Raw genomic sequence first — 13,284 nt, 5'->3', positions numbered from 1 at the left:
GAACTTTCTGGAAGACACGCGGGCACCGGCGATAGCTCTGGAACGTTCGATGGCTCGTGTATAAAAGCCGACGCGCTTGGCCGACATATCTGAGTTTCGACGATCGCCGACTGAGTTCGCCGCTAGCGTTGTTATTTAAAAGGAAGCTTTAAAGGGACACTAAAGGTTAATATTAAGTCAATGTGGACTGTTGAAATACCATCCCAGAAGCCTCGAAACGCTTGTTTCGTGCGAAGAAGAGATTTATTTTAAGAGAAAATGCGTTCTGAAGCGTCTGCGTGTCACTAGCGCAGTTCAAATCGCCCGCCCTTCGATCGAGGAGCGCTGACGTCGTGGTTTCATAGTGACGTTACGCCGTCAGTGAGTAAAATGGCGCCCGCAGACGGCGCTATGGCTTTTCTGCGCAAAACGCAAACGCGCGGCCAGAAACAGAGCCAAGACAGAGCCGACAGCAGCGCGAAAGCGGAACTACGGTGGCTAGCGGAAGGGAAAGCACGCGTCGGTAAGCTGGTTCTTTATTTTATGACGCCAACTTCGACGCTCGTTGCAATGGACGACCCTGACAACGACACATTGGCTCGCGATGCCGGGCTCGATTTCAGCGATTTAAGCACTGATGAACGTGACCTGCTGCTGTGGGCTCGCGCTGCCGGCGTCGTTGCGTAGTACTACCATAGAGAAAGAAATTGTACTACGACGGCTGCCTGCTTTGAAAGGCACTCCACACGACTTCAGTAAGTCGGCGTTGAACTCGTAATCCTTTGGGCGAAAGTGCAGCGAGCGCACTATGTTATTTTCGGTTCTTTGCCAACGCGCTGTGGCGGAGGTACGGCACTTAACCACTTCGAACGGAGAGGTTCACTCGTTGGCACACGGTGATAAGTAACGTTGGATTCGCCGCTGCAACTGCCCTTGGCCAAGTTCCGCGGACCGTTCGCGCATTTAACGACGTCACATGGACGTGGCATTTTCGCTGCTTGTTCCAAATGCAAGTTTCGCGAGCCAGCAGAACCAGCGCAGCACGACGCGATAACGAAACAACTGAAAGTCCGAAGCGCGCGCGGCGCAGGGTCGAGCGATAACAAAACCTTTCGACCGCCCATACTACTCAAGGGTAACGTCAAAATGTTATTTTTTTCTTAGAATCTAATAGAAGTGGACAAGTAGCATCTTCTTCCGCCTTATAATCTAATGAAATGATCTTCTTAATACGAGTAGTTGAGTACTAGTGACATAAATTGTGATGGGGAGTGCCTTCGTCATCGGGCTAGTACCAGAATGTCGCTGGGGGGTCTCTAATCGTGTCATGCATTTACCTCGATTTCTCGGTTACTAAAGCTCTGTTCGCGATTATATTGACGCCTTAAACGTTCTAGAGCATTGCTTTATCACTTTACCTTAACTTCATGGTAACCTTTAGTGTCCTTTTAAGAGATATCACAGTTCTGTGAACTGCATCTAATAGTACATCTAAAGCGGACAAAATTGATATGTTACACATGAATCTCAAAAAATTTAGTAATGTGAAAATACAGCTTTTGCAGAGCCCTTGTACGCAACGTAACAAATTCACGTAAGCTATAGAGTGACATATAGAATTTGTCCGCTTTGAATGATCTAATGGAGGCCGTTTACAGAACCGCGATATCTGTTCTTGATGCAGAGCTATGAATTTGTAAACTTCGTGGTTCTATGTTTTTCAAATTTTCGAATTCTTGAAAATATTTTTTTTTAAAATTCAGGCCATATATCGAAATTCCGCTTCCAACAGTCACTAGAATATAACTTTCTCTCTCAAATCCAACAAATTTCATTAAATCGGTCCATTAAATCAGAAAAACGTTTTTGCGTTTTACATGTATTTGAATAGGTCGCGTCAGAGTTGGGCCCGAGCTAAAGCTTCCTCTTAAGTGTAGCCTGTTTTTGAGGGCACAATTTCGCCCAATAAAAGTTTCCACATTCAGAGTATTGCTGCGGTGCTATTTGCCATCACTGCTACGTAACATTTATTTATTTATTTATTTATTTATTTATTTATTTATTTATTTATTTATTTATTGAAATGTTCGCGGAAGCACAAATGCAAAATTTAAACATCCCACGCTTGGCGCTGGCCTTTCCGATGGTGCTTGCCAATTCTCGCAGAGCATTTGGAAGACAGTTGCGGTGTTCTTTTCTGTCTTTGGACAAAAAAAAAATCATTCCATCATATGAAGACTATACAGGGTCCTGCACATTTCGCTGCGCCTGTTCGAAAAAAAAAAAGAAGGTTTGGCGCTCACTCCTGCATTGTTCTTGCTCAAATCCGCTGAAAGATCACATTTTTGACCCTACTTCGTTTAGTATAGCCTTACCACAGTTAACTGCATCGCTACTAGATACTTGTTGGTTAACTGCATGGTGTTTTTAAAGAAAGAAGTGTGGATTTGCCTTCACTTTTGGTACAGTGGCTAGAATACTTTTGGCTATGCGAACTGCTGCAGCGACGGCGATAGTATAAACTTGTGTCGCCACATGCCGGCAGCTGCAGAAGGCACCCGGTCAGGGAGGTTGGCCGTTGGTAGCGGGCAACACGCGGCAAACCTCCCTGGCCAGCACCCCATTTTTACTGCATGTGTGGGGGCTTCATGTGATAAAGGTGCATTTTGGAAAAGCGCACTCACAGGAGGCGCACTTCGCAAAAATGCTTACGTTCGGCGTGTTTCCCTAAGGAGGCGAAAAGCTTTTGCAAAGTCTTAGTTTCCGTACAAGGCCCTTGCTGCCACATGTATATAATAAACGGCATCCGTTAGGGCCTTAAGAAGGCATTATTTTCGGGAAGAATTTTGCGTAGGCAGCCGGCAGTCATTTCGAAAAATATTAATTCACTTTTGCTTGTGGATTAGTACATCACCAACAATAAACATGTTAGAATACATTTTGACATATGCATATAATAACACACGTGTAATTTTGCACGCTATATCGCTGCAACATCTTGACCGTATATTTCTCCAATAATCATTTCAGGGCGCGTCAGAACCCACAAACCCTCCCTCCGGCCGGTTAAGGCTCTGGCGTGCACCCATAACTTGATGTAGCAGTGGCGGAGTCTGGAAAGCAGACGTACCATAAGAGGAAGGTGTAGCTCACCCACACCGCTAGCGATTTTCGCAGTACCTGTTTAGAATGTAATTGCATTTAATTGCGGAAATCCCACACGCAGTGACCCGTGGGCGTCAAAGACAACTACGGAAATGCAGATAAGAAAATGGACATCCACACTGTTATCGTTTTAGTCTGCTTTTCAACTTTGCAGGACTACGGAAAATGTTTATTTTTTTTGGCCACAGGTGTCGCGACAATCGTTTAGTGGTAATATTAGAATGGAAGGTTGGTTTAAGTTTGTTCTTGAGCAGATTTTTGTCATTTTTACAACAAATGCTGTGGGAGATTACTATATATTACATCGAGCAAGCCTTAGGGCATCATACTTATAAATTTTCACAAACCAAATAAATCCAGATATGTTTTTCTAGCTGTACTCAACGTTGGTGACACTTCGAATGACTGCCTCATTTGGAGCGCAAGCGCTGCAATTAAATGACTGATAATTCTGACAGCACTACAAACACTTGAAAGTTGTTCAACGCTTGTTCATATCTGTAGGATGTTTTTGAACTCTTCCAATCTAGTTTCAAAAACCACTGTTGTGCGCCGCAGGGCGTTCATTGGCACTCGCGTAGGCTTTTTTTTTTTTTTTGACGCACTAGTGTTTTAATACGTTGTTTCCCTTAAACGTGACATCACTATTTTTCCGGTGACGTTCTGAATCGATTCCACCAATAGCAGAAATGCGCACAAACGACGCAGCGTAAGGACCTATCGCGTTGCAGGTCGTCGGTGACGTAGGGTTTGTCGCGTTGCGATGGCTACGGCTGTCAGCGCCGTCAATGGCCAAGTGACTGAAGCAACCGGTCCGTTCGGATAGGCCTCGGTGAGTCCGCATTTCCATCGTTTTTCTAGCTTTTACTCCCTGAATTTTGCATTTCGTTAATCGTACGGGATATAGAACGACGACATGAGAACTCTGGGAGTTGTCGTGCTCAGTTTTTGTGAACGATGACCGCTTTTTTGTTGGGAATAAGAAAGATGAAAGTGGTGCGCCGCGCCGGCTCGTCTTTCCGTGCGACTGCTGCCTCAAAGGGACGGTGACGTGAACGCGATTGAATGGGATTTTGGCTAACTGCGCCCCAACTAACCACGACTTGGAATTGTTCTGGACGCTGGTTTCTGAAGCAGCGAATGTGCCAACAATTGGAAGTCGTGGACATTCCCGCTACCTAATGGAAACAAGCTAACGGTACCACCAGTCGCGTGGTAACCTTTGAGGATTCTCTCTGCGTGCGACGTGCCCCTACAGTTATTTCGCATATCTTGTGTTTTTCGTTTTGTTTTTTAATCGCCGTGTGGTCATCCGTTCGCTTGGTACTTGGGGTGTGCCGTCGCCGCGGAGGTCAGAGGTGCATGCCCATCCTCGGCGGGGAAAAACCGCCGGTAAGTTGTCTCGTTCGGGTTCTCGCGTGGCCTGCCCAGACACGCTGGGGTCGTGTCGCGCTGATCGTCTAGGTGCATTTGCGCAAGTTTCCCGTGGATCGAGTGAACTGCTGCGTTTTTCTTTTGACGTTGGCGTACCTAAGCGGAGTCTTTTTACGGCGCTGCCTTTGAAATCGAGCCTCGACGGTAGCGGAAAAAGAAAAGAAAACGCTTCTTTTTTTTCTCTCTCTCTCAACCGCTTTGTCGGGTGGCTCGGCCGCCTTGCCGTGCTTCACGTGAGAACTTTCGACTGCACAGCTGCGCAAACAGCCTGACTTTTTTTTTTTTCGTTGGTACAAAACAAAGGACTAAGTTGGCTGATGAAGACTCGCTTAGATGGAAAACCGCGACGCGATGTCTGCGTGTTGGCGTCGCAGTGGCGACGTTGTCTTTCTGCGTCATCAGAATTCATCAGTCTCGGAGCCGCGTTTCACGCTTTCGAGACCACTGTTTGTCCACATTTCCTGTGGCGTTTTTGGCACACCCCGTCGTGATGCGGTTCCCGCGCGCAAGAATTTCGACGGGGCTCGGTCGTGCGTCGAGTTGACCCCTTTTGCGCGTAGTTAGCGCGCGTGAGCGTCGTCTGCCTCCTCATCAGCGGCGGTCTCTCGTTCATTCATTCATTCGCTCGCACGGTGCGCTCTCTCTCAGTGGCCGGCATGAATCGTGTGAAGAGAGGAGTGGATCGAGACTTGGGGAAAGAAAGAAACTAGAAACTGGCATGGCGCTTGCTGCTTCTCTCATTTCGTACCACGAAACGAGGGTGCCTAGATGACGCGAGTTTGTGGAAGAAGCTTGCGGCACGCGCGCTAAAAAACAGTCGACATCGCCCGTCCTTCAAGCCTTGTTGGCTGTCGTGACAGGCTCCGCGGCCGGCGAATAAGTGCGTTTGGTTTCGGGCCATTGCGTAACGGCATGAAGTCTTGCTCGTGCCCTGATCCACATATGTTGGGGCGCGTTCCCCCTCGCTTAAAATAAAACAAACTGCGCGCAGTGCGAAGACGCGTTCAGCTCTGGGGAGAGGATTTCTTTTCTTTTCCTCCGAGAAAGGTACGGGTGGCGTCAACGACGTTTCCATTGTGCTTCTTTTTTGGCACACGTCTTATCGTCTTCGTGTCGTTATATTTGCCGAGGACTTCACGAGTCGAGGGCTCTGCGGGTTTCCACCTGGTGTTTCACTGGAGAGGGCATCTTATGCGTACTGGGCCGATTGCCAACAGCTGCGCAGTCTTATTGTGCGCCAGTGCGCGGTCGTCCAGCTGTGCGGTGCCTGCTTGTAAAGCGCATATTCATGAGCGTGGGTGACGCGTCAAGGACCGTGTAACAATCTGGTCATCAACATCACTGGGCACACACGGCGCCGTTATCGCAGCCGTAATTTCGTGCCTCCAACAATAGCTTATTTCCCAGAATGTGCGGGAATATGCGCCGCGCGTCCCATATAGTTCCTCGAAGGTTATCACCGAGTGGAGGCCTTGCCCTGGGTGTCTTCGACCTTGGTGCTTAAAAAAAAAAAAAGATCATCTGTTTATTTCAAACACGCAGGAGTTACGTCAGAGTCAACGTTGTCATGTCCTTCAGCCGCTGTTCACGTATTATGTGTCACTCGTAACCACTTTTTTTCCTTAGCCATATGCTTTTCCCCAGTGAATTCGGAGTAAGCGGTGGATGACTAAAATGCTGGCAAAAAAAAAGTGGGCATGCTGTCGTATGAAGTATGCTGACATACAGTGAAGACCCCTCAGAAATTCAGGCCTTCCGGCTGCCTTACGTGCAAGTTTAAAAAGTCAGAAATACACTGATTTTTGGAATGAATTAAAGAATCCTTGCGGCAGTGTGTCGAAATCTGCTTGTCATTGTTCATCTCATTCTGTCGTTGTTCTAGCTTGTTGACCCTTCCGCACCCTCTACAGCCCACTTCTGTGAGGTGCATTTGCAGTATCACAGCTTAAGACGCTTTGTTCAAGCTTGTATTTAGAGCCTCAAGTCAAATTTGAAAATGTAATTCATAGTAATGCATTGCATAAAAGAAATCTAACTCCAGCTAGCAAAAGTTTAGTGATGAGTTCCTGATATGTGTAATCCAATTTTGGAGTTCTGTCTGTGTAATGCTCAAAAGTGCATGCATTGTTGTCAGAAGTTCATTTATAGGAAGAGGACAAAATTAACATGTGTTTGAATGCAAGCCTGCATCTTTTGTCTTCACACCTAAGCAGATCTCTTTGCTACCTTATCATGAGGACCTCTAAAACAGATCAAGCCTGTCAAAGAAAGCTGTGTGATTTGAATTGCTCTGAAACAAACTTGCATCGCTGCTGTGCCCTTTGCCATAGTTAAAGGTAGTGCTACAGGTGGGCTTTTAGGTCTTGACCGCATCTATCGACGAGCTTGTGGGCTGCTTGAATTAGCCTTAATTGTAGTCCCAATACACTACGTCACTTGCGATCATCACTAAAGTGATAGGACAAACTTAAGTAAGTAATATACTGGGTGCATCACATTTTCATAGAGACAAATTTTGCCTGCTTCCATTCAGCCTGTCTTAGCAAAGCCGTTTTATTGACTTCTGTCACATGCCAGAGCTGAGCGCCACATGTTAGTAGGGATGTGCTGCTTGTAACAGAGGTTGTCATTGCATTCCAGCAATGAATACTGTCGTAAAGACATAAAGATAAAGGCTGCTTTTAAGATAAAAGACCGAACATCATCCTCCGATGTACAGATCTTTGGCATGCATTGCATTTACGAGCGTTTTGGTGAAGTTATTGCGTGCATACATGCAACATATGCATGCGCATTTTATTGCTGGAGGATAACACTCTCACTCAACAATCAATCTTATCTCTTTAGTGAGGTTGCGTGGTTAATATCAGTGACCTCTTGTGGTTGCTTGCTTCCAGTGCAGTGTTTCCCATGTAGCAAGTAATTTTATCGAGACTGAAAGGGGAAAGTGACTTCTTCCAGCAGGCAGCCTTTGTCTGTGGGAATTGTGCAAACAGACTGGGACCTTGGGCCTTCTAATAATGCTTATAATTTTGCAGATTAGAATGAACCACATGAGTAATGGATGTGACTCCTTTCTGCGAGCTGTTTTTCACCGTACCTAGCTTCTGTGGAGCTTTCCACATTCAAAGCAAATGAAACACACAGAGCAAGGTTAGTTCAGCTCGTCAAACCTTTCGTTTAGTGCAGGAATCACGAGTTATTAGCTCGTACCAACCATCACCTTGTTGAAATCCTTTCTTTTTTTCCTGAAGTAAGGTGGTTTGATTTCTCTTGCACTTTTCAGTCTTCTGCTAGGCAATCCAGTTCTGTTAAAAAAGGAAAAAGCAAGAGACATCTTTAACACTTAACAGTCATTATACAATTGAACCTTAAGTAATTAAATGGGACCGAAGACATATTTCTCTAAAACACTCATTTGAATAACATATTTGTTCAGGAGTGGAAAAAAGGATGCAATTTTTGCCTGCATCAAACTAAGGTATGGTAGACCGAGGTTTCACAGACGCAAATTTTGGCTCGGCTGTGGCAGAGCAGCTCACTTCAAACCAGCTTTTGATGAGTTTATTATAGTAATACTTAAATAAATTTCAAGGTATATTGAGCTCAAGAGGTTTCCTGTGACATGTTCTTTTACGCATATCTTTCAACAACACTTCGTTGAATCAAGCGAGATGTTCCTTTCTTTGCATCAACATTTGAACACATTGGGCTCTATGAGTATCTGTCAGGGAAATGCAAGCACTTTGTTAAATCTAATACATCTAGTTGTTTTTCGTTAAATCGAGGTTTGACTGTAACATCAAGAGTATGCGCTACCATCAATCACTTGATCAATGGAACTTCTAAAACTTTTGAGGCAGAAAGTGCACTGAAGAAAGATATCCGTGTTGAAACTTGACTTCTGCATTTAAGAAGTCAGGTATGCATGGCACATGTTGAGCAAGAACTTGCATTTGCACTTTGTTTTTGACTTCCGTATGGCAGTGGCCCCATAAGCTACGTAAATGAATCGAGCATAAAGCACATATTGTTAACTTTGTAGGCTCGCATTGTGCCGTCTGTCAACTGCTTTGCTTCGTCCATGTTGTCAGTGCCATGTGTCTCACTTCAAGACGCAGCCAGACTGAGCTCACAAAAACGGTATCATTGATGTGTCTGTGCAAATGATATACAGGGCTGATATTTAGTAACTGACAGGTGAAGAGGGTATTGTTCTTGCGATGACGGCCCACCACAGCCCCCCCTCTCCTGTTGACATGACAGAATTAGATGCAGGAAAAAAAGCCTTAGCACTGATCTATTGCGACAGCTCACACTCGGCACCATGGGCTGCATTAATGGCCTCTGTGCTGGCTATTTAAAATTCACACTCTACTATTCTACTCACTCACTGTTGTCAAAATCTACTCACTGTTGAAAGCAGATTTTTTATTCAGGGCACCGATGTTTCTATAAAAATTGTTGAAAATTGAAAAAGAAAAGAAAGGACTAGAGCTTACAAGTCATAACTTTGCAAATGAAAAACGATACGAGTTCTTTAAACTACACCTAATGATACATCTAAAGTGGATAAAATCAGTGTATTGTACACCGCTCTGAAGTGTATCGCTAGTTTGCAAGACTTTTGCAAAGCTCACGTAAACATTATAACAAGTTAACGTAAGCTGTAAATTCACATATTGGATTTGTCCGCTTTAGATGCTCTGATGGATAAAAGTGACATTACTTCGATGTATGTTCTAGGAGCACAGTTGTAGATTTGTAAACCTCGTGCATTGTTTATTTATTTTTCTTTTGCCAACGTTTGTCTATTTGTGTAAAAAATCCCAGATAGTAAACCAAACTCAGATTCTTGCAGTCACTAGAATTTAACTTCCTCACTCAAGTCCAACAAGCTTCATTCAAGTCAGTCCACGGTTTATACCATAAAGGCATTTCCGCGTTTTACATGTATCTGAATAGGCGGCACCAAATTAGGCCCCAAGCTAAGGCTTCCTTGTTAATTTCCCTGTAGGACTTGGATGGGCATGTGTGTAATGTGTGTAAATGCTAGAATGCCAGTAAAATGAGCTAGGTGGGAGTGAGCGGTTAATTTTGCCAGGCTTTTTCGATCCTGATGTTACCATCATTCTTGCTTTGTCTGGAGCTGTCATATTTACAGTCAGCATGTATACTTCTTTGGAAGCTGTGTTTATTTGCTGCAGCATATCGAATATTCTCTCAAGCAATGCTTTCTCAGGTGGAGACATGTCTTTCGCACGTGGAAAGGGCAGCACATTGGTGCTGTGAACTCATACGTTAAGCAGCGCAGTTGCAAAATATTTTTAAAAAGAGACGGTGACTTGCATTCTTTCATCTGGGGAAAACTAGCTGGAAGTGACGTTGCTTTCGAGTTGACTGCCATTGCATTGTTTTTTACCGTGTACGGTTGCTGCTCGTACCTGCAGCTGTTTGGCGAACAGCTGGCATTTCTTGCTGTGAAGAGCAGGGGCTCATTCTCGGAAGGATACTTCCGCAGCTGCATTTCTTTTTTTTTGTTTTTCTTTAATGTTATTATTTTTGTGCAGTTCGTTATAAGCCTTTGGGTTATTAGCTATGTTATGATGATTCATTCTCTCTCTGAATTGCAGACGTTTCCCGAGCTTCATAGAATGTACGTCAGTTTGCTCACCAAAGGTATGTAAGCGTCTCATTTTGCATTCAACTTGCTTCAGAACAGAGTAGATTTTGGTCACTCAGTGCAGTGTTGAACAAAACATTGACACAAATGCTGGGTCATTTTTTTACCGTCAAAACCAAGACTGAAGCCACTCACCGCACTAGGCGTAGGACTGGTTGTTAGCATGGCTTGTTATTCTTTACGTTCCAGTTTTGTCAAGGCACTGTGTTATTTCTGAAGTTGATTTGTGTTTAATTAAGGGAAAATTGTGTGCGTGACAGTGGCTTTGAAAGCATTTAACTTCTGAGTCGTGTTTTGGAGTCACAGTTGCGTGATGGGAAGAGTGGATAGATTTATTTAGTGTCATAATGCTAGTGGAGCTTCCCGAGTATGTTGAACATGATGTGTCATTGCCACCACCATACCACCTTATTGTTAGCAACAGGTGTCATACGAGCTGTGCATGTAGCAGGGTTTAAATCTCCAGCATTAATTAAATTTCACTACAAAAGCTGTGGCCAGTTGTAGTTCTAGCAGGGTGAATGAATCTTTCACACAGTCAAACATGATGGTGAAAACATATTGGAATTTCCTAATTGTTACAACTACACTAGAACAACTAGGTAAAATCTGTGATGCATTAGTCTCAGTCAGTGAAAGAAACAGCTCTTGTAGTTAGACATAACGACAGAGAACAAGCACCAGAGAGTCTGTGTTTGTCGCCTGCTTTTTGTTCTCTTGCAAGCATCTATTTTTTTTTTCTTTGAGTAAACCAGGAGAAGGCTCATGGTCGATATACCAGGAGCTGTTTCACAGTTAGCGATACCATGCTGGCTCTGTCTGTGGTAAGAATGAGAACTCTCATCAAAGTGGTAGATTGGTCTAGTTGTTCAGGAATCCTAGTTCAAGTATTTCGAGAGAGTATGTGTGTTGATGAATGGGCCGGCCTGTGCAGGGCTGTGTGAAAGCTACTTCCCTCCGACCTGTGTGGCGAGCCAGCTGCAGAGGCTGCCAGACAGCAGTTCATCCGGCCACCATGGCTGCAGGTCAGGGGAGCACCACGCCCCGTGAAGTCAACCCTGCTAGGGAGCACCCCCTGGAAAGGTGAGTGCACTGCAGTGCCTAAGAGCTTTGCAAAGAAACATCTGTCTAAAGGGACACTATAGAGAAAAATTAATTTACCTTTCTACAATACTGAAAAACTCGATAGGAAAGAGGCTTGGTAAGCCAGAAAAGATGCATGTAAGTAATCACTTGGACCGTCACGTTTGTTGACGTGCGATGTGGTGAGAAAAGACTCGAAGGCGGTAACGGGACGGGTTGCACAGGCGGACATATAATTCACACTATTCTCTTACACATAAACAAGTGAAATTCTCTAGCACAGATTATCTTCTACTGTGTATAAAGTCTTACGACGCGGCATACTACGTAGTTTCAGTCACTCGCCCAGTAACGCGCAAAGTCCGGGCATCGCGGCATATGCCCCCCCGCCCCAGTGGTCGCTCACGTGTGGTAGGAACTTTCGTTGGCATGCCGTATGTGTTGGAGCCGGCTTGCATAGGCAGTCGTGGGGACGCAGCAACAGCCGCTTGGTTGGCGGCTCAAGATTCTGATGCCGGAACTGCGAGAGCACCAGACTCCCGGGCGCACAGGAACTGCAAGATCTCAAGATCCGGCCAGGCACAGGACACGGGCAGGACCTCGGCTTGGTGGCTCGCGACCCATCCAAGGCTGCCCAGCAGGACACCTGGGTAGCCCTCTCAGGACTCCTTCCACGAACCTCGCTCGGCCCTCGTTTGATTGGCCCTCATGGCTGCAGCTGCCCGTTCACTCATGTCTTCCTCTTCCTTTTTCTTCTGCCACCGATCCTCGTGCCGCGTGTGTAGTTGCCATCGTCGTCGTCTTGCACCACCATGCAGAAAAGAAAGGCGATTCCGCATTGAAATACCCGCACCAGCTTACAATGGGGGGCGAGGGGGTAGATTTTGACGGCATCTGCTTGGGCCTAGTAAATTGCTTATTTCCATATTTCGAAATTAGCCACAGACATTACAAGATTGCAGAACTTGTATTGCACCACAATGGTGCAAATACGAGAGAAAGTGACAGTACTACTGTCATTGGGGTTCTTGCGCAATGTTCAAGAAAGGGATGTTTGACTTTAATTTTTGTTCGAGTAATCAACCTTTTACTGTGAAATTGATGAAAATAGAATTTTCAGAGAATACTGTAGCTGCAATGACATATTGTTTCCCTTTAGGGTCTTTAAAGGGTCCTGCAACACTTATTTAAGGCCACTATGTTCACTCCAGACTAGAGGTGGGTTAATATCAACATTTTCAAATATGAATACTATTACATATTGAATGGAAAATTATACTGAATATGGAATAGTCAAATGCAGGCACATATATTTGCTGCAGGAACTGCAATATAGGTTTAAGCTATCTAAAAATTTTACGTAAAGGACGTGTTTAAAGCAAGGGCCACTTTGTCGTTGAGCACTTTTGAACACTGTTGAGTCAAAAGGCATTCTGAATTATCCATTGCAAAAGCTAATGAAATATGGTTACATTTAGTGACTAGGTCGTACCTGCCAACCTGTGAATGTTAAAATTTGTAAAAGTGCTGCAGACAGGGGAGGTGAAGCATGACGTAATTTTGTAAAATCATAGAATGTGCCCAGATTGGTAAAGCTTACGAAAAATTCAGGAGAGTTGGCAGGTGGGCATTAGGCACGCATTCACGTTTGCGGATCGCTTCATAGTGACATACAGTATGCAGCACGTGGCATCATCATTTTAGTAGGAACAGAAATGCCTTGCTACATACAACATTTGAGGAAAGTCAGTAAGCAGCATTGTGTGATAACTATAACAGCTTTAGGACCCCTGATCGGTTTTGCATAACCGTAGTGGGCTTCTATTAGGCCTTATACCTGATCAAATTAACATATTTCCAGGATCCCTTCACATTTATTTTGAAGAGCGACCACTGGGAAACTGCAGACCAAGCTTAAAGGAAAGCATTAAGAGTGTCCC

General features: G+C 44.8%; 1 protein-coding gene across 3 annotated transcripts in view; it reads left to right on the top strand.

Annotated features, from left to right (window-relative positions):
- Positions 1–372: 372 nt before the first annotated feature.
- The window catches only part of LOC135911746 (solute carrier family 41 member 1-like), a 72,678-nt gene continuing 59,766 nt past the window's right edge, over positions 373–13,284 (top strand). The window contains exons 1-3 of one of the 3 annotated variants that reach the window (XM_070538442.1): positions 373–502; positions 10,212–10,257; positions 11,196–11,344. In XM_070538442.1, coding sequence (XP_070394543.1) covers positions 11,277–11,344 — 68 coding nt within the window. In that variant the 5' untranslated portion in view covers positions 373–502; positions 10,212–10,257; positions 11,196–11,276. Of the gene's footprint in view, positions 503–3,861; positions 3,977–4,393; positions 4,537–10,211; positions 10,258–11,195; positions 11,345–13,284 lie in introns of those variants that run through there. The other 2 variants (XM_065444103.2, XM_065444104.2) reach the window with 2 other exon arrangements.

The sequence above is a fragment of the Dermacentor albipictus genome, chromosome 5 (assembly GCF_038994185.2).
Source record: "Dermacentor albipictus isolate Rhodes 1998 colony chromosome 5, USDA_Dalb.pri_finalv2, whole genome shotgun sequence".
Classification (NCBI taxonomy): domain Eukaryota; kingdom Metazoa; phylum Arthropoda; class Arachnida; order Ixodida; family Ixodidae; genus Dermacentor; species Dermacentor albipictus.
The sequence above is the reverse complement of the archived record's forward strand: the minus strand, read 5'-3'. Positions and strand labels throughout refer to the sequence as shown.